The 24,473-nt window shown below is 39.8% G+C and overlaps 1 protein-coding gene across 1 annotated transcript in view; it reads left to right on the forward strand.

Annotated features, from left to right (window-relative positions):
• Positions 1 to 24,473, forward strand: part of PTPRR (protein tyrosine phosphatase receptor type R) — a 113,860-nt gene that overhangs the window by 73,599 nt on the left and 15,788 nt on the right. Inside the window, exons 7-10 of the mRNA XM_075274418.1 lie at positions 17,953 to 18,139; positions 19,094 to 19,178; positions 20,417 to 20,496; positions 22,596 to 22,733. Coding sequence (XP_075130519.1) covers positions 17,953 to 18,139; positions 19,094 to 19,178; positions 20,417 to 20,496; positions 22,596 to 22,733 — 490 coding nt within the window. The remainder of the gene's footprint in view (positions 1 to 17,952; positions 18,140 to 19,093; positions 19,179 to 20,416; positions 20,497 to 22,595; positions 22,734 to 24,473) is intronic.

The following is a 24,473-nucleotide window of genomic DNA, read 5'->3' on the forward strand; positions in this document are numbered from 1 at the left end:
TTTAGTTCTATTTTTTTTTAAAAAAAAACTCACTGACAAGCATATTGATGCAAAATATGCATATCTTTTTTAAATCTGTTTATTTAGTAATGTTGTTTAATAGGAAAATGATTATTATGTGATTTTGTAAACAATTTATTTTAATTTCCTTTAAAGGGATCCTATCATACAACCCCTTTTTTTTTCTGAGTAACACGTCGGAATAGCCTTAAGAAAGGCTATTCTTCTCCTACCTTTTGTTGTCTTCACTATGCCGCCATTCCGTAGGAATCCCGGTTCTTGTCGGTATACAAATGAGTTCTCTCGCAGCACTGGGGGCGGGCCCCAGCGCTCAAACAGCATTGGGGGCGTCCCCAATGCTGCAAGAGAACTCTCTCCAGTGCACCTCTATCTTCATCAGCAACATCCTGTTCATGCTCTTCTTCCGGTGCAGGTTTCAGACTTCTAGGCCTCGGGCAGGACAGACTGCGCATGCCCACAGGCCACAAGAAAATGACCGCTTACACAGTATTAATGGTGTATTACACTACAACTTCTTTGTATTGCAGTGCATTAAACTATTTAGTTTTAGGCAGTAAGCTTTTTAAACTGTCTGGTAGGATCTAATAAGTTAACTCAGGTGACTAATGTGGCGGTCTTCAATAGGCCCCTCGCCATCATCACAACCTATTGCCACCCTGTAAACATATTGTTCAGGTGCTCATTGGCACCAATGACAATTACAAACTCCTTAGGGTATGTTCACACAGCGGAATATGCATTCTGCGTGCGAACATCCCTCGCGGCTAGCTGCGACGGGATGCTGGTGCAGTGCACCGGCATCCCGTGGCGGCATTCCACTCTGGATTAGGCCTGAATGAATGGGCCTTATCGGGAGGGAGCCTCATGCTGCAAACACGGCAAGATAGGGCAGCTTACTTTTTTTTCTACTACTGGCTAGCGGAAAAAAGAAGCAAGCGGCTCCCATTGAAGTGGGATTTGGATTCCACCTCAAAATCCATGGCAAAAAACTCTGGTCTTAGATGTCTTAGATGCCTTAGATGTCTCATTTGCAATTGCTTGCATAATTTAAAATGATTGCCAATGGTCACTACAGAAAGGCATCAGCTATACTAGCTATCATGTGCTGCCTATGGCCCTAGCTTAACTCCTGCTGTACTGTTATGCATCTTATACTATTATGCAATGTTATGCATCGCCCCTCCTTGACATATTAGTGCACCATGGCATAGGAAATGGCTAATTGTCATGCAGTGATATATTTTACTAAATCTCTATATGTATGAAACTTATCAGCAAACGTTTAAAAAACAATTATACAATTTAGTTATATACAGACACCCCTGTCTATGTCCAGACCATTTCCAGGTACTTATCAGAAGGAAATTTGATGTCATGGTGCCCATTACCAATCTTGCCAATGACAGCCGCCATCACCTTCTTTACAGTGATGTAGTGAATGACAAACTTGGATTGTTACAGACTGGAACCATATTGTTTTAGTGACAAATCCATGTCTGTTTGGGAGCCAACAGTGGTCAGATTCGAGTATGAAGGCCTTGGAGTGAGTGCTTCAATCCTGCCTTTTCTGTGTAATGACACACTGTCCCAACTGCTTCTATGATGATTTGGGGAGCCATCGTGTATGACAGTCACTCCTAGTAGTGATACCAAGAATGTTAATAGCTCAGTGATATATCCAGGACATCCTGCAGCCATGTGTTGCCTCTAATGACAGGGCTTCCATCTGGCGTTTTTAGTAGAATATTGTTCGGACTCACACAGCAAGGGTTTGATCACATTTTAACACTTCCTTGGCTTGCCATTCTGCAGATTTGTCTCCATTTATGGGACCAGCTGGGGCACCAGCTTTGGCTACTTGTGAGTGTGCAGGATCTACAGGCCCATCTGCAACATCTGTGGACCACAGGGCTCCATACAGAACATGTACTGTAATCACTTACATATATCATCATTTCATTCACATATATAAAGTTTCATACAATTTAACAACTGCTTCATAGTGTATTATTATTTTATCAATAAGTATACTGCAACAGCTTCAGGTAGACCGTCTGCATGAAGGGGCTTCATGTTTAGATTTCCAAAACAATACAGATACGATACAGAGGTATCTGACATGGACGTTATGCCACTTATGTGACTCCAAACACTTTTCAGGGCCTGACACACCTGCTGACGCATACACCTGCTATGCTTCATAGGTCATGTAACTGACACACCTATGTTACAGTATGGTAACAGTAAAAGTGGAGTACAAAAATAACAGAATAGTAAAAGAAATAAAGAGTAAACTAATGAAACCTGTCTATTACAACCATAGACAATGTAATCTTTGTACAGTTAAAGTAGGAATACAATTCAATAGGAATTAATTCTAGGTGTTAACAACTAGGTTATATGAGGAAGAGTTTATCATGAATGGTAGATAATAAGAGTATACCTATCGTGTCATGATAAGACTTTCCCAGAACTGGACGCCAATATTTGCCAAATCATCATTGCTGTCACTATTCTGCAAATAGAAAACAATTGCAAAATCTCCAGATCGGCTATACCCAACTATAAATATGTTATATGAGTCAGACGTGCAGTATAAAATTAAGCCAGCAAGTTTTCCATGGACCAATTTCACTGTGACTCTACATTAGAATTTGAAAAATCCAGAGATGTAAGTGAATTAGAAAAAGGCACAGCCAGTGGTGTTAGACTAACCATCTCAAAAGCTACCAGCCTTTTGGGGTTTTCTTGTGCAACAGTGTCATGTATATACCAAGAATGGTGTGAAGAAGGAAAAACTTCCGTTGAAAGGGGATTGGGGATGTTAACAATTCATCAAGGAACCGGGTCAAGTTAATACAATGCTGGTGCTTCAACTAACATGTCAGCACACAGCTCATTGAGCTATAAACAGCAGCAACTAATTTGAATAGCATTGCAGTCTTTCTATGTGAGAAGTCATGTGGGTGGTCCTACTCAAAGATTGACAGAAATCTATATGCACATGTATATAGAAATATCTGTCAATAACTGCGTCTTCCTCCACAGTAGCTAAGCTTAGAATGAACATGTATTTCAGTAAATAAATAACAAGTTCTAACACTTTATCAAATAGTTATGTTAAATTGTAATATAAATTTGAAAATCTATTGATCTCAATTGCAGTGTATAGCACTGGGACAAAGATTCCATGTTTTAGAAACAAAGATACCTAGATGCGCTTAGACCAGTGGCGTAACTAGGAGTGTTGGAGCCCCATGGCGAACTTTTGACATGCTCCCCCCCCTCATAACAGATGCCGAAGACCCCGACCGACCTGCACGCTCTATTATGCCCCATAGTGGTCCCTGCACACAGTATTATGCTTGATAGTGGCCCCTGCATGCTCTATTATGCCCCATATTGGCCCGTGCACATAGTATTATGCTCCATAGTGGCCCCTGAATACAGTATTATGTCTCATAGGGGCCCCTGCACACAGTATTATGTCCACTGTGGCCCCTACACATACTGTTATGCCCCATAGTGGACTCCACGCATACTATTATGTCCCTTAGTGGCCCCTGCACATATCATTATGCCCCATAGTGGACCCTGTACACAGTATTATGCACCATTGTGGCCCCTGCACACAGTACTATGCCCCACTGTGAACACCCATGAGCAATTATTATACTCTGGGGTCTTTTCAGATCCTCGGTGGTGTCGGCCATCTTCAATGACGTCATATGACCTGGGTCATCACAGTAGTAGGCCTGAAGCCTGCCTGGAGCCTGGAGACCTCTCCACTCCACTCCAAGTAACACTGTTTATTATGTTCCTTTACCTTTCCGGGTCCTCCGATCATTATACTCGGGGGTCTGAAAACAGTATAATAAAAGTGTTTGTGGGGCCCACAGCATCACTTACCGATCCCAGCCCCTGCCAGGATCGTTAAGTAAATAGGGCCCATTACGGGCTGGAGTAACTCCAACTGGTAATAGCTTATTAAGATTAAAAAAAAAAAATGCGGTGGTAGCCGCTGTTGCCAGGCCCCTAATGTCCCGGTCCCGGGCAGCCGTTACTGCTGCTACCCCTGTAGTTACGCTACTGGCTTAGACTATTGTGATTCCTTCCTAACAGTGATGTAACTTTAAGTCCCTGGGCCTACAATGCTAAATTTGTAACAGAGCTCTACATCTACTATTCTTGCCATTTCTGTGGGTTATCGAAATCACGGAAAAGGTCTGACTCAGACTTAAAGTATTACCTATGTACATTTCTAAAAGTGATAGCTGCCAGTCACAGAGTAGGAAGAATCCCATGATGCTTAAGCTGCTTAAAAAACCTCTCTAAAGTTCCTGCCACTAGGTGTCTCCTTTCCAGCTAATTTACTGTTCACTTGCTGTTACTAAGTAAGTCCGTACCTAGATACATTTCATTCTGTTATGTCAGTGTATGTAGAGGGAAGTCCGTTTCTCTCTTCACACAGTGAATGGAGGGGGGGATGGGTTTATTCTGTTTTCAGCTTGCACAGACATGTTTAAAAACTGTTGCTATGTGCAAAAGACTGAGGATGCTGCAAATCTCACTGTTTGCAACGTAAGAGAAGCCTACCTTTGTAGTTGTATCTACTTTCGGCTGTTAACAGTCAGACGCAGCTTTACTGACTATGTCCTGGATCTCCTATATTATAGTCACTTGAGCTTTTCTCATATAGTTCTGTACAATTGTATACTTACTGGCAAAAAATTATCAGCTAAGTATGGGGGAGGGGCAGATTGCTTCTTATTGTACACACACAGCCTGAGACTGAAATGCAAAATGTGTTACAGCCATAATTTAATTATTAGAAGCAAAAAAAACTGGTAGAACACCATGTATAAAAGTTTACACGGTCATAGAACAGACTGTCTAGCTGGATCTTACACATACCAACTTTTCATGAAACTCAAGTACCCTTTAAAGAGTGGCCTTAGTACATACTTGCCAACTATTCCAAAACATCCAGGACACTCCTGTAAAAATAGGAGGCCTCCCTAACTCCTGGAACAAATTTCCTAATACAGAAAGAACCCATTCTAGGTAGAGGTGCAGCGGAATGTAAAGGGTGCAAGGTTACAAAAGAGGGTGTGTACTAAAAAAAGGGGTGCAGTTATTCCATATTTCAACCTCCTACCATAGAACTGTGAAGCGTTGTTGACAAGTGTACTTTTGAAGCCAGTTCTAGTTCATACACTCAAATTTGGCATATGGCCATCATAGGAAGGGTACCCTCTTTAAAAGCAGAAAGGAGAGCCTGTCCTTAAGAATGACTCCTGTTTTGCAGGACCTGGGCTACCATGTAATACTATATTTGCTGTGCAACTGTCACTGCTGGAGAAATGACTAGCTGACTAAGTTCTCCTCTGGAAAAATGGTATAAGAAGATCATTGGAAGACCCAGAAGATCTTCTAATTAAACCAGCAGCTTTTATTGTTAAAAAGGGGGTTGTCTATTTTGAAACAATCTCTTTAAGAATATTATTCTGGTTAATAAAGCCATTCATATTATGTGTGTGTTAGTTACAGTCCTATGAAAAAGTTTGGGCACCCCTATTAATCTTAATCATTTTTAGTTCTAAATATTTTGGTGTTTGCAACAGCCATTTCAGTTTGATATATCTAATAACTGATGGACACAGTAATATTTCAGGATTGAAATGAGGTTTATTGTACTAACAGAAAATGTGCAATATGCATTAAACCAAAATTTGACCGGTGCAAAAGTATGGGCACCTCAACAGAAAAGTGACATTAATATTTAGTAGATCCTCCTTTTGCAAAGATAACAGCCTCTAGTCGCTTCCTGTAGCTTTTAATCAGTTCCTGGATCCTGGATAAAGGTATTTTGGACAAACAATTCAAGTTCAGTTAAGTTAGATGGTCGCCGAGCATGGACAGCCCGCTTCAAATCATCCCACAGATGTTCAATGATATTCAGGTCTGGGGACTGGGATGGCCATTCCAGAACATTGTAATTGTTCCTCTGCATGAATGCCTGAGGATTTGGAGCGGTGTTTTGGATCATTGTCTTGCTGAAATATCCATCCCCGGCGTAACTTCAACTTCGTCACTGATTCTTGAACATTATTCTCAAGAATCTGCTGATACTGAGTGGAATCCATGCGACTCTCAACTTTAACAAGATTCCCAATGCCGGCATTGGCCACACAGCCCCAAAGCATGATGGAACCTCCACCAAATTTTACAGTGGGTAGCATGTGTTTTTCTTGGAATGCTGTTTCTTTTTGGACGCCATGCATAACGCCTTTTTTTTATAACCAAACAACTCAATTTTTGTTTCCAAAATGAAGCTGCCTTGTCCAAATGTGCTTTTTCATACCTCAGGCAACTCTATTTGTGGCGTACGTACAGAAACGGCTTCTTTCTCATCACTCTCCCATACAGCTTCTATTTGTGCAAAGTGCGCTGTATAGTTGACCGATGCACAGTGACACCATCTGCAGCAAGATGATGCTGCAGCTCTTTGGAGGTGGTCTGTGGATTGTCCTTGACTGTTCTCACCATTCTTCTCTGCCTTTCTGATATTTTTCTTGGCCTGCCACTTCTGGGCTTAACAAGAACTGTCCCTGTGGTCTTCCATTTCCTTACTATGTTCCTCACAGTGGAAACTGACAGGTTAAATCTCTGAGACAACCTTTTGTATCCTTCCCCTGAACAACTATGTTGAACAATCTTTGTTTTCAGATCATTCGAGAGTTGTTTTGAGTAGCCCATGATGCCACTCTTCAGAGGAGATTCAAATAGGAGATCAACTTGCAATTGGCCACCTTAAATACCTTTTCTTATGATTGGATACATCTGGCTATGAAGTTCAAAGCTCACTGAGGTTACAAAACCAATTTTGTGCTTCAGTAAGTCAGTAAAAAGTAGTTAGGAGTATTCAAATCAATAAAATGATAAGGGTGCCCATACTTTTGCACCGGTCAAATTTTGGTTTAATGCATATTGCACATTTTCTGTTAGTACAATAAACCTCATTTCAATCCTGAAATATTACTGTGTCCATCAGTTATTAGATATATCAAACTGAAATGGCTGTTGCAAACACCAAAATATTTAGAACTAAAAATGATTAAGATTAATAGGGGTGCCCAAACTTTTTCATAGGACTGTATATAATTGAATTCACCATGAAACAACAATGATGGAACATGGTTTCCAATTACTCTGCGTGGTGCCATACCTCTGTTATCCCTCCTAGAAATGGACAAATAAATTGACAGCCGGGAGTTATCAGTCAGGGAACAGTAACACCCAGTTGTGTATTTATTCTAGGAGGAATAACAGGAAACTGCCCAGCATAGAGATATAAGAAAAGATGCTCCAGAATTCTTATATTATAAGGAACACAAATATATTCTAAAACATACCGTACATTTCAGGACGACTGACAGGTCCTGTTTAAGACAGCCAGTTTTAGTACACAAATTTATATTCTTGAAAAAAATATATGACTTTGCATATTCCAATTTAATAAACTTCTATAATCCTAAACCACAACCAATGAGAAAATTCAGACAAACTGCAGACAATTTGCCATAATTTTTAGAAATCATTATTTGATATGTAAATGTCACTTCAACAAAAATAATTCATAAATTTGACCCATTTATGATCCACTTCAAAGTAATAATTAAGGCGCAGACAATTCCCTTTAGGTTTCTAGTGTTTTCCTTACCTTTCATATGGCCCAGTTTGTGAGTACAGATGGTAGTCATTTGGGGTTTCAATTACTTTTGGGGTTTGTAGTTTCACGAGTGAATATTCCTCTAGGATGTCATTAAAACTTCAGAGATCATGGCCTGATATTCTTCCTGTATTTGATAAACATAATGCAAGTTATCTTTACATCAAATAGTCATGTTAAATTTTCGTATGGAATACAAAATCCGTTGATTTTAATGTCACCCTGGGGCACTGGGGGCAGATTCCAAGTTTTAGAAATTTTGATGAGCAACAAAGGTACTAGGATGTATGCAGACTATTGTGATACCTACCAAATAGAGATTTTACACTAACCTACCATGTTTGCTGTATATTGATTATCATTATTGTGGCCAAAGCTTCTATGTAGTTCTAGCCAGAGGCGTGACCGTTGGGGGATGGGGATGCTCTGGAGAACACCAGATAATTGTGCAGTACATACATACATACATACATACATACATACAGTAGAGAAGCTTTAAGATATGTTCACACTGAGTTTTTTTGGAGAGGATTTTGACGCTAAATCTGCTTCAAAATCAGCCTCCAAAAAAAACCTCCCAATAGAGTTCTACTGGGAGGCTTTTTTTTGGAAGCTGATTTTGAGGCGGACTCAGCGTCAAAATCCTTGCCAAAAACTCTGTGTGCACTGACCCAAAGAAATCTGCTTCAGGAATTAGGAAACGTTTTTATGATGTGTTTTTTTTTTTTCTTTTTTTTTGTTCCAGCACTGTATGGACCCAGAAACTTCTACTGAAGGTAATCTGCAGGGGTGCCAGGTGTTGGTTTCCTGCAGATCTAACATGGATAGCCTATCCTAAGCATAGTCCATCAGTATTAGGAACCAGATAATTATTTGAGGCTAAGGCTCCATGTAGCATTCTGGAGCAAAAAAGCGTTGTGGGGAAGACTGCGATGCCACTAGAATCCAACTTAGTTTGCTGTGACTGTAAAACGCTGCACCATGTGGAGCCCCAGCTTTAAAGCTTTTGCCCACTGTTATATTGCATGTCCAAATGCATTGCTAAAAAGCATTTTAATACCTATTTCAGACAGTACAGATTTAAAACAACAATTAGAGGTGCATGCAAAATGGAGAAATTCAATTTTTTCCATTGCAGTGTTTCTGTCTTTAGGGAACGCTGCTTATTTGAGCTGTCAAAGACCAAATCTTCCCTGTGAGAATGACAAAAGTCATTTTTGTAGTAATCCAGTTTATTATTGCTAAACTTGAGTATTCTCTTGCTGAACATGTTTAAATAGATCTTCTAGTGGGATCGGGGACAAAAAACATGTTGTGTATCATGGTTGGAAGCCTAATACAGTGTATCATGGTTGGAAGCCTAATCCGGTGTATGATGATGTTTGTTTGGATGTAATTAGCGCTCTGTTGCTTGATACAATAGTACAGCGTGTATGTTGCTTCTAGGCTGCTTATCGTGCACTTTGTCCTGTTACTTTAGTTGCTACTGGTTGTGTTCTATACACACAGGAAATAGCATTACCAATCAATGCAGTTCCCAAGGTGACAGGAAACCCTGCGTAGTCCCCTGCCGATTGTACATGTCTGGCTCCACCCTTCTTCTACTCTTCCTTTTTGGCTGGGCTATAAACAAGCTCTTCTAACTGCTGCCTATGCAATTTAATACATGGAAGACAGTGAGTGATAAGAAAGTAAGGATATCTTGGTGGTGAAGCTTTTTTATAGATTCATTTCCAGGAAAGGAGAAAAAGGAATAGTAACTCAAGATATACTGAATGCATGAATATCCAACATGTGTAGATAAGAATTACAAGTACTAATGCTCAGTAGTTCTGATCTTCCTGTTTTATGTTTTTATGTTCAGCAGAGCTTTCTCAGTATAGTCTTATGCACAAATCTATTCCATATACTAGTCCTGCACTTTGAGTGCATAATGTAGACTTATGAAATATAACGATTGAGAGTCCTCAGTAGTTGATACCTTTTTAATGGCTAACAAAAAATGATGACAGATTGTGAGATTTCAGAACTGCTTGGTCCCTTCATCAGGAATGATATAACACAATATGCGCTAGCTAATATGGTACAAAGATATTTTTTTTCTTATAAATAATGTAGACTCAGGCACTTGGGGAGCCATAAAGGGAAAACACCTCCACAAGTTACAGAATTGTATTTCCTTACCTTATCTTGTAGCTGGACATATGCATATATATGTATTATGAAAGGAATATGTACAATATGCTATGGCAAAGTGATATCATAATACAAAGTGATGTGTTATATGTGAACTATGTGTTGTCACCCAGTCATTGGGTCTGAGTTATTAAGACTAGAGCATAATACCCAAGCCGTAATTGGCTGTAGTTGTGTGAGGTGTGGTACAATTTTATTAAGAGGCATATGCTTCTTAATAAATGTGGCACATCATGAGTAGTTTGTGTGCCAGAACCTGAAATTTACACCAGATAAACGTTGGCCTGGCCCTACCCATGCTGCTCCCACCTTTTAAGAAATGCTATATGTTGCTGTGATGAAAGAATCCCACTTGTGAAAGTATCATTCCTGAATTATATTGTTCATACTGTGGGGAAGTTAGCTCGGTAGAAGCAGTGTTGCAGACCCAAACAGTCAAAGACAGGGACACGACATATGCAGCAAACTGGGTTATTTAGAAAAAAAAACAGGAAAATAAACACTGACTTCAGGCACAAAATTAACAAAACAAAATACAGCCTTAACTTCAGGTAAAAACTAAATAAAATCCTGCTCGCCTGAGTGACTAACTATTGATATGGGAGGAATATGCAAACCTTTCTCCCAAGATGTAAAGAGGGAGACAGTGCATCTGTTATGCTGCCCTCTATAGGAAGCACCCTGAACATCATGCCCGACTGTCCCAGAAGCTTTTACTGCATAATGTGGGATTTTTACCAAGTCAATTTCTCAGCTATGGACGGCCGTTTCGGTCTGGTTGGACCTCGTCAGCGCAGCCTAGAGAGAACTGACTTGGTAGATGTGAGAGGCTGAGAGACCAGATTCTGGGGATAATGTTCCTCCTTAAAGGGATTCTACCACTAAAACACATTTTTTTCTAGTTAACACATCGGAATAGCCTTTAGAAAGGCTATTCGTCTCCTACCTTTAGAAGTGCTCTCCGCCGCGCCGTTCGTTCAAAATACCGGTTTGTACCGGTATGCTAATGAGTTCTCTCGCAGCGATGGGGGCGTCCCCATCGCAGGAGCAGTGATGGGGGCGTCCCCATTGCAGCTCGAAAACCGACCGCAGCGCCGCCTCTATGGTCTTTGGTATCCTCCCCTTGCTTCTTCAGTGTCCTGTTGGACGCCTGCGCAGTACGCTCTGTTCGGCGAAGATTGCCGAACGTACTGCGCAAGCGCAAAATTGCGGTCTCTGCCAGAGCGTACTGCGCAGGCGTCCGACAGGACACTGAAGAAGCAAGGGGAGGATACCAAAGACCATAGAGGCGGCGCTGCGGTCGGTTTTCGAGCTGCAATGAATTCCTTTAAGGATAAACCACCTATTAGGTGTGTGGAGAGTTATACAGCCATAGTCGCATATTCCTCCCATGTTCCCTTGCAGTGAAGCGACTATGGCTGTATAAGTCTCCAACACCTAATAGGTGGTTTCTCCTTAAGGAGGAACATTATCCCCATAATCTAACTAATGATAATCTAACTGTACGTGTGAGTTACTACCAGCTACATGAACAAAATAAGCACAACTTTGTTTCACTGGACACGGGGTTACAGGACAGATCCTCCAAGCTCCATGGAATCAAGCCAAGAGCAGGAAGTAATGCCACACACAGACTCACAACTTCTGTGTCTGCGGCCTTACCATGCTTTATTATTATGGCCTTGAGTGTTAACTATATGCTCAGCACAACATTATAGTACAGTGCAGAGCGGGAATGGCTTAAACCACTAAATTTGCTACATTTCTTTCCATGATCCCATTATTTTTTGAAACGTGTTTGTGTCTGGTTGCTGGGAATAGTAGTGCATGTCTAGGATTCCTATTGATCCCTATTCTGAATATACTAGGTGGTGGCAGCATATATTTGGGGTGCGTGGACTGTGTTAAGGTGTGATTTATGCTCAGTTTTCAGTAAGAGTAAAGGGTGAGTGCAACATGGAGTGAATAAACCCCTTACAGCTGCACCCACATCATGCGCTAAGATGCTCTGTATGTGTCAGTTGCACAAATTGGAGCTTTATTTATAGTATCTGCCTTAAAACATGTGCCCTGTCTACAATTCATAATATGGACTTTAAGGCGCTTCACCGTGTGATTTTTCTGTGTTGCTTTTATGGAGTATACCAATAACCATTCTGGTAAACTGTATGCTTCTCTAGCATAACATAATTTGCTAAGGCTCTTTATTTAAGTGGTATGGGCTGGATTTTCTGGACTGTAGGACAGGTTGGTAGTGGGAGTCTTCCAGTCCACATCAAGTCCACTATTGGTTTGTCCCCAAGCTTCAGTTGTTCTCAGGTGAGACTTCCAGTCTCTTATCAGACGAGGTGTACAACATGTCTTAAATTATTACTAAATTTAGTGAAAGGCATGTACCCCAGTGTTTTGGCACTCTGGGGCATTTTTATTAGCTACTTTTCCCTTATATGTATGACAGTATTATCCCTGAGATGTCTTCTTTCATACACTGCAAGACGGACTCTGTGCCATTGTGCATAAGCCCTACCACAGGTGTGTCAAGTGCATTAGCAGTTAGGTTCTCATCATCTTGATGTTAGGACATTCACTCTTGGCAATAGTCCATGGCTTTGTCGCTTTTGCTGTAGGCAATATCCAAGCACTCTTACGTTCCAGGCATATTTGTGTGTTTACTGAATTGTTTTCAGTCTGGAACCTAGGAAACCTTTCTAACAATGCGATATTTTTAAACACAATGCACTTTTTCCATATGATAATTCTGCGTATTTTTGAACACAATGTACATTCTTTAAGAACTGGGCAATAGTAATAGTCAAAAACAATATGTAGTTGCATTCCCAAAGTATACCAGAACCGTAAGCTATACATGTCAGTTGGCACAGTATGCACAGTATGCACTTTTCACCTTGATAGCTTGCCTTGCACTTTTTTGCAGAGCTCAAAACAATAATAAATAATAAATGAAATACACAAATGTATAAAGGCAGGCTACCCCCTCCCCAAGTATTTTCTAATGTCACACTATGTTACACAGCACACTACAGTGATAAACCACATGACTCTGTTATGTATGTCACTTTCATAGATTTGGAAAAAAAACAACTCTGAACCCTCATGCAAATGAAACGTTGGTGCACTGGCAGGCCTTCAGTCCTGGGAGCACTATTCTTGCTACTCAGACCCCTTCCATCTCCTTCTTGCACCACTTCATGAAGTGGGAGTTGATTTTCCCTGTACTATGGTAATGTTCATCCTACTTGAGGAAAAGCAATGGACCCAGGCTGAAGGTCCACCTCTAGTGCACCAACTGACTCATTTTCATTACTGTAATGGAATAACCTTCATTGTTTACTTATAGATGCTGAACATTGAATTACATTCAGAAAGACAAAACTGGTAACAAAAAGGTGGAACTTTGGCATATCTGCCAAAAATGACACCTTTTTCTTTTCTGTTGCTCACACATTTCTATAACACTAAGAAGGGCCTAGGATGAGGAACTACGTGGTCTTCAAGGATTAACATATATAACATTACTTGCAGAAAACTGGCATAAGTAACACAGGGAATATACTACAACTCCTATCTGATTTCAGTTCTGGTGCACAGACTACCAGAGATGTGCCACAATGCTTAAGACGCCTGTTCTTCTCAATGATTTTGGCACATCTGACACCACCAGACCATAGATGGTTGAATGAATTTTTCTCTGAATATGCAAAATAAAGGTGATTCAGAAGGTTCTAAAATGATCTATGGTCCGGTTCACATCTGCGTATGGGCTTCCATTCGGGGAGTCTTCTTGGGACCGCCCAAACAGAAACTAAATCCTCATTAAAAAAAAAAAAGCGGTCACCTTAGGAATCCTACGGACCCCATAGACTATGATGATTTCCGCTCAGTTTCTGCATGAAAAATGAGAAAGAAAAGTGCTGCTTGCAAGTGCTTTTCTCGCTGAATTTTCCATGCAGAGAGGGGAATGGAATGGCCCAAATGCAGATGTGAACCAGGCCTAACGTGTCATCATGCACTGTATAACTTTTCTTTACTAAAACCTCTGTAATGTACAACTCATGCAATAAGAGTTTTGATATCTTTTAGTTATATATGGTGTATTTATGAGCCCATTGTTTTGTGCAAAGGATAATTTCTTCAAACATTTTTGGAGTTACTAACGTGATAGACCCTTTCCGACTCATCTTCTGCACATCTTGCATAGATCAGTAGGAATGAACAGAGAATCTAGTTTGGGCCTCTCATAGCAAAAGTGATGTGGAACATTGTGTAATGCTACAGCTATAATTGTCTAATAAAATGGAATGAAAAGCTTCTTGACTTTCTGCAGCGTGATACAATAACTTGCTGCAACCAAGAAAACACTCTGTACCTACATATGTCAACACTGTGATGGATCAATTGCACAGTGGACATCAGCCTGATGGAGCTGCACTGACATACAGTATATACAGTATTTTTATAGCACTATACAAAAGTTTAAGATAAGTGTAGGAAACAATGCTGTAAAATAAGGATGTTTTTATGTGACTCTTCATATTGTGTTATACCATGCCTGATGAAGAGACGTATGTAGTCTCGAAAGCTTGCTATTTGTCATCATCTTTTCCATTAGCCATCTCATAGCATGGTGGAAGCTACTGATGCCATTGTCCCACCTGACAGTGGGTGCACATTGGGTATTTAGGGACTGTTGGTTATGTCTTGATGTGTCATGAGGCAACATAGGTCATATGTAGCATGATAGCGCCGTGTCACTGTGTGCATCACTAGACTTCATGTAAGGCCTGGTCCCACAAACATATGTGTTACAGGAAAGTAGAGGCGATGCACAAACACCACTGATTCATTCAGCCATATATGATTGTCCCATATTATTCTTAGGCAACACATGAGTGATGGCAACAATAATACATCAATCAGATAATACTACCATATTTTGGGACGTCTCATCCTGGCCCTATACTGCATGCTCCATGGATATATATTGGACGCTCTTTAATATTATCATATCTAGACAAGTAATACGTATGGGTGATTAATTACCTTTATTGTGGCTGTCATGTTTCTAATATAATCCCGGTATATCTGTTGTCCACATTTCTATAATACTGGATATTTTCTCCTGATGATGTCTCTTACTGAGAGGGACATTTGTTAAGTAACCTATTGTTCCAGTATTTTAACATATTATCACTTGGTAGTGGTATTTTTGATGCAGTTGTCGCTACGATTCTGTGAGAAATTTTTATATAATATTTATTAAAGGTTATGTTTCAGATCAATTTATGGAATAGGTTCTGAAATATCAAAACTGTGCACTTTCCTTATTTTAGAAATGATTCATTATGGCAGAAAATACATGATGGGTTAACAACTACACAAAGAAATGAGAGGAATTGGATCACTGCGAGGTCGATGGTGATGGAGATAAAAATTTGGTTTGATCAGTGGGTTAATCTGCAGGAAAGGATGAGGTTGAATAAGCATCTAATGTTAAACAGTCCGTTTCCCTGGCGGTGTCATAAAGTGTCACAGAGGGTAGAAACAGGAACTAGTTGGCAATACATAAGAAAGTGTGATTAAAAGAGGGAAAGCTGAAATTGCTCTTATGTCAGCTGCTTTCCGCCACAGGATACAAAGCAATTCCTGTCCTCCCTAGATACTGATTGCTTGAAGCTTAGTCTAGAAATACTTGTCAAGAGAGTTTCCTTAGCTTCGTGTGACCTGCTGAGTTTTGTAAAGCACTCAGAAATGTAACCTAGAAGGGTTAAGCCATGTAAATATTATTTAAATAGTTATGTAGACTTTAACATTGTCATAGTAGTTTATTGACCATTTATCATAAACCTTGTGGAATGTTAACATAGCATTCCTATTAAATGGATTTTGCAGCCCCTAACTGATCATTCATACTGATCCTATCCACAGAATGGATTGATTATCAATATCTGATCGGGCGGGGTCTGACACCCAGACCCCACAAAGATCAGCTGTTGTAGAAAACTCATGCAGCACCTCTCATATTCAAAAATAGAAGCGGCGATAAAAAATCCCTGGACCCACCATTATGTAGTGGTTGATGCTACTGCCCATGCATGTGCTCTCCTTCCTCAAGCAGCTTCTGGATGTCGAAAGCTGCAAGAACAAATGATCTGTGTGGGATTCTGGTGTTGAGCCCCAACATATCAAATACTATTGACCTATCCAAACAGTAGCCAGTGCAAGGCCCTATAGATATACTAAGCATATATGGCAGGAGATTTCCCATTGTACATGGTAAGCAAAGGTCAAGTCTGTAATTAGAAATTGTTACCATAATAACCTTTACTGCTTATTTTCTTCTTTATTATTAGCATTTTCACATGCTATTTTGTTACCTTGTTCCATTCATAAATTCTCACTTAAGTTATATTTAGAATCTTCTCTCCTCACCATCTTTGAGAAATCTTGCTTGAAGCCCTGTTATGGAACTACCGGGCCTAGAGGATGTACTCAAACTAGATGGCTATGACTTGAAGAGAGGCAGATCTATTGCTTCTTAGAATAAATCTTCATATTCACATGTATAATTAAACTAATTCTCCTACAACAGTGACATTGCCTATAACAGTATATTACCTTAAACACCCCAGTTTTTGTAACATGAGCGAGACTTCTCTGCCCCTTCTAGAAAGTCTACATGGCCTTGTTTTTCTGTTTCATGTATTTTGTTATTTTTCCTAAATTACATCTATCTTTTTGTTATCACCTTACTTTTAAATAAACTTTCATCTGCTTTTATCTACTTGTGAGACGGTTTTTGAGTTCTGTAATAAGACATTATGTGCATAAGTTATTGCCCCATAGAGACCATCAAAGACATTTTTTTAGAGATGAGCGAACACTGTTCGAATCAGCCAATCCGAACAGCACGCACCCATAGAAATGAATGGAAGCACCTGTGACGCTGACTTTGCCGGCGGCTGGCCGGCGTCACAGGTGCTTCCATTCATTTCTATGGGTGCGTGCTGTTCGGATCGGCTGATCCGAACAGTGTTCGCTCATCTCTAATTTTAATGTAAAAAATGAATATAAAAATATTAGAAAATTACATTATTCACAATAATGGTCTCTTGGTCTCTCAATGGCACCTGACAGCAGAAAACTTGCTGAAGTTTGCTGAGGAATATTAGGGCACCATAGACAAATAGAGGAAAAATAATATGAATTGGGTTCATGAACTACTTATAATGCAGCACCATATTTTATCGAAATAACTGAAAGAAGATGTAGACACTCATACATATGGATCACCTGGATATAGCTGTTCTTCAATGAACTATACTTTAACACTCAGTTAGCATTTCTCCTATTTAATTGATGTCTTCCTCCCATCCGGGCATTGGCATTTGGCACTCATCACTATCCAGTCATCAGAGATAAAGCAAAGGGACTATAGGGTGACATCATGCAAGGAAGTTACTCCCTTTTCTGACATTCCAAACCTAAAAGGGCATTCATGTTATAACAGCAGCAACTTGCACACACACACATACATGCATATAAAGTGTGTATACTCTTGTGTATGTCATTTACATAGCCGAAGCAGTATTATTGTCATATTGTGTATTGAAGAGCATGAAATATTACATCACCTAATGAATCTTTCTATATGTTCCAAATTTAATTAGATATCTTCAATATCTTGACAGTGAAAGATGTAGAAAGGAAAATAGGATATGGGCACAATGTATAAGTCATGCCTTTAGTGCAATGTTTATATACCCACAATAGACTACTCTATATTACACTAACATGAGCCTCGCTAATATAAAGCATTATTAGAAAATCCATGTTTACCCATATTAAACATATTAGTTTATTTTCATAAATATGTATTTTAACTAACTTACTGAACATAACTGGTAAAAGCAGAAATGTGAAAGTTCAACTAATTCACATTATTATTCTGTATTTTACCAATATCATGTTTTTTTGTATTCCAGGAGAGGTTCAAATGTCTCCCTTACATTGGACATGAGTGGCTTAGGAATGGTAGAACCTTTCAATGTAGCTCCAACACCGAGAGAGAAAGTGGCCATGGAATACCTCCAGACAGCCAATCGTGTGCTGACCCGACAACAGCTCCATGATGTTGTCCAAAGCTCCCATTTGCTTCATACAGAATTCATGGTATGAGAACCTGTCAGGGAGGTCTGACCTGTTACCTGATACCTATAGTTACCTTATATAATCAACGTATTAAAAGAATTGTTTCAAAATATTTTATTGCTTTCAGAAACCGTCAAAATAAGATTTGATTGTACGCTAATAATGCAAGATTCTCCCCATTTCTTGCTATCTCTTGTCCAGTTGTGTTTTATATCAGGTTTCCCTTCCTCTTATTGTATTTGAGGGTCATATTTTTTCAACCACACTAATATGGTCACCACAGTATGGAAATAGCACACTCTCAATATGTTAAAAAATGTCTGCAGTCAAAGTCTGGAAGGGATTATGGAACATGCCTCTTACAGAAGCTGATCATAGCCATCTATGGGCAGAGATCTATTAAGCTATCATTAAAATGGTACTGTAATGCTGAATTGGAAAGTCAGGGCATAGCTAAATGCAGATTTGCAGGGAATAAACCACCAAAAACTAACTACACAAACACCACGGTCAGTGCATTCTCTGCGCCTGTGAAGACCCCATTGATTTTGATCATCCTACCTGAGGGTTTGTCAGGCATTGTTACAAGCCTGCTTTACCCTATATCTGCTGCTTCATTTACTATAGAGACTGGTTACAAGAGGCCATTGTTAGTATGTAAGTGTAGGGATGCTGCCTTTCCTGCTGAAAATCTTAGTAAAATGTTGAGATTTTGCAGAAACTATGATGAAATAATGTCAAATCTATTTAAGCAGCCATGTTAGAGGTATCTGCACACTAGATATGTTAGTGTTGGGGAACACCTACGAGTTTCTCAAGCTATGGGACTATGAACAATAGCCATAGGAACCTGTCTAGACATTTCCATGTTTGGGAACAAAATAATAACTGAGAAAGATCAAGCTACATTACTGACAGCGTGCTATATAGAGTAAGTAGCATTCACATTATGTCATTGTCATGTGTCTCTATCAGGAAATACCAATGAATTTCATGGATCCCAAAGAAATTAACATTCCAAGTCATGGAACCAAAAACCGCTACAAAACTATATTGCCAAGTAAGTTATGATTTCTTAATGGAAAGAACGTTATCTAAAGTTTCAGCTGGATCTGAGAAAAAGGGCAAGAAATAAAGGAATTAATGTAATTGTTTAGCAATTGTTGCAAATCATCTCCTTTTCACTTCATCTAACCAAAGGGTCTTTAGTGCGCTATTACAATGAATAGGTCACATACAGGGGCAAATCTATAAGGCCCCTCAGCCACATAAAAAGGCAGAAATATTAACAAAGTCATAGGGTACCTAGAAAGCCCTGCTACAGATTTTTCCTTTAAAGCAGGAGTTTCTGCTTAAAAGTGTATAACTAAATTATTATAGAAAAACAGTTGTGTATAAATATATATATATATATATATATATATATATATATATATATATATATATGTAATTTGGATGTTTAAAAAGTGAGACACAAAGGGAAACAGCCCAGAGGACAATTCTCATAAGACAACAGCACCTGGCTGGTTACTCCACATAAACATTTATTCCAAAGCTATAAAGGAGACTCAGCTTGTATTGACTTTTAATATACTAGATAAAGATAGATAGATAGATAGATAGATAGATAGATAGATAGATAGATAGATAGATAGATAGATAGATATCGCCATCTGGTTCCCTATGTTCCCTAGGTGATGGACAGAATAAGCTATGCTGTTGAGGTTGCTGCATATGTCCAGCAGAGGTCACAATTCGACAAATTTAGAAATCTGCAGTTTCATAGAAAAGGTCCCATATAGGTTCATGTATAAAAAGGAATAGTCAAGATAAAAGAAGTGAGGAAAATGAAGGCATTAATACTCTCCTTATAAATAAAAATTCTTGCCGTGTGAATCTGTAAGTCTTATTGTCAGTCTTGCTTCATACCATAAGATCAGAACAGACGCAAAAATAGAAAAATGAAGTAGCTAGTATGAGTGTGTAAGAATCTATCATTCATAGCATGACATTTAAAAATGGAGGCTGAAGTACACTGGCAGAATTTATTTTTTTTAAAGGGGGTTGCCTATGCCTTTTTTTCTATAAATATGTAACTGTGTAGGGCTGGACGTGCACTGGTCTCTGGTCTGCGTACTATACAGTGCACAGAGCCATAAGCACCTAGCTCCATACCCTGTATAGTGGCCAAGCACTGATGCTGCAGCTCTACTCCCACTAAAGTCTATAACTAGCATTTGGCATATTTGATCATTTGTTCTATTTTCAATGTTTTTTCAATTCTTCTTTTTTCATTAGATCCAGTAAGCAGAGTATGTTTAAAACCAAAAAACCCAAAAGATGCTTTGAGCACTTATATAAATGCCAATTATATTAGGGTGAGTATGATTTTTTCATTTGTATATTCAATGCACCGGATAGCAGGGCCTCACATGCATAGATTTCATTATTTTAAAGGGGACCTACTGAATCACCAACTCTTTGAATAGGCTCTGCTGCACTTATTCTTATTGGAATTTTTACTCTAGACCCACCAGTCCTGATCAGTCATTTCTGTTAGTTTCAGCACGCATTATGCAGCACTCATTGAGCGATGTATACACAGCGATCAAGAAGGCAGGAAAGGTTATAAACCCTCCCTGACTTCTCTCTGGGAGCTCCAGCTGAAGTTACACCTGGCTCCCAGTATCAGCAGCTCCATGATCTCGTGCAGCTGCTGTGTTATGACAGGACGTACCAGCATGTCCTGTCAGAACAAGGCAACCACTGTCCGGACTTAAATAGTCTATGGGCAGTTCAGAAGTGGTTAAGTATTAATTATGTATTTCTTCAATCCTCCAGTACTCTCATTGCATGAATATTAAGCACTTGCTTTCAGAGCTCACTCAAAATACACCTGATTGTTTGAGATCCAAGTAGCAGAACCTTGTGATCATTTTATTGTAGGATGGCCCTTCCATAAAAAAAGACAGCTTCAGGATGAAGCAGCGCCGCACCTCCCATGAGGCGACCTGAAGCGACCGCTTCAGGCGGCGCTATGGCAGGGCCCCAGGGAGGGCGGCATTTTTGTTTACCTAAGCCAGTCCAGGACAAGCTGTCCTGGACTGGCTTAGCACCGAGCGGTGAATTGGGGAGGCCGCTGGAGCAGCGCTGCTCCAGCAGCCTCCCCTCACGCTCTGGCAGAGAGCAGGTCCGCTCTCTGCCTGCGAATGCCTCTAAGCCCCGCCCCCTTCACTTCACCCCGCCCCCTTCCCTCCTCCCGGGGGGGGGGGCGCGAAAAGGGCAGGTTCACCCCTGGGATGAAGTACCATGTTACGAAAATGAAGAGCTTTGGCCACTTACAACAAAGTGAATAGGATTATGGCTAATTCCATCCACACATTGCAGAAAAAAATCTGCAGTGGAAAAACTGCACCCGCATTTGCTACATGCGGTCTAAGACACAACATTGCAAAAAAACTGACTTTTTGTTGCAAATTTTGCTGTGGTTTTTAGTGGCTATGAAAGTAATGGGAAATATATAGGAAGTTCTAATACTTCTACCTTCTGCTCCAATTCTGGCTTTGACTCAAAAAAAAAAAAAAAAAATGCAGCAAAATCTGCAACAAAAAAACAACTTTTTTGCAATGTGAGGCCTTAGTCTTAAGTTATTTTTCTTAGAAGTGTGTTAATAAAATGAAATGCAATATGTTAGATTTTATGAATGAATCTTCATGACAGCCTCAGCCTCAGACACCTGTGACACCCAAAAGACCCTACTGACTTATTATAAGGTTAGTCATGACCCACGAAGATATCTCTAGTTTGATGGAAAAATTATGCTGCATGCTCCGCTATGTATTGTCATTATTATCATCATCAGTCTCATGTAAAGCAAAAAAAAAAAAATCTGTTACGGAAGGTTTTATCTAGGCCTCTGATACAGATATGAACAGAACATGAGTTACCAGTGTTCAGCACCAAAGTTACCATTTTACATTATTTTTCCCACCACATGATTCATATAGTATTTTACACAGCTCATGTACAATATTCGATAACAAGTTCAACAAAGGCAGGGGCTGCACAAAAGTTTTGTACAGTGACAGCTCACATTCTTTCCAAGCATATATAGTACCTTATAGATATGTATAATTGTTGCATTACAGCAATATGACACTTTCAGTAAAGGGGATAATCGTACACATCAGGGAGAGTGTTTGCCTACATAGGCAGTACGGAGACTTACAAGTCATTCCTGCTTCGCTAGGGATTCTGGGTAAAATTTTGCATGCTTTCAGGAAAGTCATAAAACAAATCAACTAAAAAGACATGGGGTAACAAAGTGTTTCATATATCGAAATGCTAGCGAATTCTGCATGTATGATATGTTTCTAACACTGCACTATATGTGTACATATATATATATATATATATATATATATATATATATATATATTGTGAACATGATATTTACCTCTTTTCTCATCTATGGCAGGGCTATGGCGGAAAAGAGAGAAAGTTCATTGCTACACAAGGACCAATGATTAACACAGTCAATGACTTCTGGCAGATGGTTTGGCAAGAAGATGCCCCTGTTATTGTTATGATCACCAAGCTTAAGGAAAAAAATGAGGTATGTATATATAATATCCAATTAACTAGAAATTAGAAGCATATTTGCACCCATGAACCAAAATACAATGCCTTATAACCTAAAAATTATACATATACAGTAAGCAAAACTAAATTAGTATTTGATGTATTACATAGTAACATAGTAGATGAATTTGCATGAAGACACAGGTCCGTCAAGTCCAGAGAAAGGCAAACAGTTCCATTGCCTACAGAAATTCCTTCCAGACTCCAATCCATATAAAACCCTGGATCAATTTGTCTTCACCAAAATCTAAAAGCTGTAATATTTTTCCTTTCAAGAAAGGCCTCACTGACCTTACAGACCTTACAGTAGAGAATCCCTGTGTACGATGCTTGTGAAATTAAAAGCTAATGAGGTAGAATTAGGGTTGAATGATCAGGATTGAAAATGTTCAGATTCCGATCGGCGATCGAGTAAATTTCACGATCGCGATCAGAATTCCGATCTCGATCTTTTCCGGCGGGATCGAGGTTGGAGGTTATTTACCACAATGCTTGGCTACTGGCCAATCATTGTGGGAAAAGCTATAGTATCAGATGAGCGAGCACGCACCTATAGGAATGAATGGTGTTTGCCGGCGTCCGGCCGCTTAACCCCCTGTGTGCCGGCTGCGTCCATTCATTTCTATGGATTTACCGCAGCCTGCCACTGCTTCATTCCTGTTTTACCGTATACTCAACTCTGCTACACCTGAGATGTAGCAGAGCTGTATACTCAACTCTGCTACGTCTGAGATGTGGCAGAGCTGTATACTCAACTCTGCTACATCTGAGAAGTGGCAGAGCTGTATACTCAACTCAGCTACATTTGAGATGTAGCAGAGCTGTATACTCAACTCTGCTACTCAGCGACATCTTACACACAACAAGCCCTGCCTGCTCCCATCATCTCTAACACTAGACTAGGGATACGGGGGTGCGCACGGCGCTCTGAAGGCATGTCAAAGAGAGAAGAGGAGCGAGAACGGGGAGTGGCAGCAGCAGCGGATCTGTGCAGGTAAGTGAACGCCAGGGGGGCTAAGTAGCCAGGGATTTTTTTTAATCACTACACAGCGTGGAGTCCAGAAATTGAAACAATTTTTGGATTCCATGCTGTGTAGTGAATAGGATCGTTTTTAAAATCCGATCTTCGATTATTAAAAAAAAATCCCATTAACTTGCATTGGGATCAGAATTGGGATCGGGTTTGAATGGAAAATGATCGTAAATTGGATTTTAAAAACGATCCTGAAATTTCAAGATCAGCTCAACCCTAGGTAGAATCTGTCCCTTCCCTTGCTCAGTCAGGATGCTGCTCTTTTGCATTTAGGCTAAGGCCCTACATAGTGAACCGCATCCAGAAAATACTGCGGAATAGACAGCGCCGGAAATGCACCACTTTTTTTTTTCTGCAACAATTTCACCGAAAGTCCACAGAGTTTTTCTCTGCAGACTTTCTGCTTCTATTATAGCTACATGGAAAATGTCAGTTTCCCTAGATATAATTGACACGCTGCGATTTGCAAAAACACTTTTGTTTCCACTGCAATGTGTGGATGGGATTAGCCAGCATGCCATCCATTTTCCAGTTAATATAAATTGCTGTGTTTTTGCAACATGGGGCCCTGGTCATACAGTGTTTTTCCAGGCCTTCTATATTCATTACCTTTCCTTAGAATAGATGATCAATATCAGATCAGTAGGGATCTAATACCCTCCAGCATACTGATCAATTGAT

This window comes from Leptodactylus fuscus, chromosome 5 (genome assembly GCF_031893055.1).
Source record: "Leptodactylus fuscus isolate aLepFus1 chromosome 5, aLepFus1.hap2, whole genome shotgun sequence".
Taxonomy (NCBI): domain Eukaryota; kingdom Metazoa; phylum Chordata; class Amphibia; order Anura; family Leptodactylidae; genus Leptodactylus; species Leptodactylus fuscus.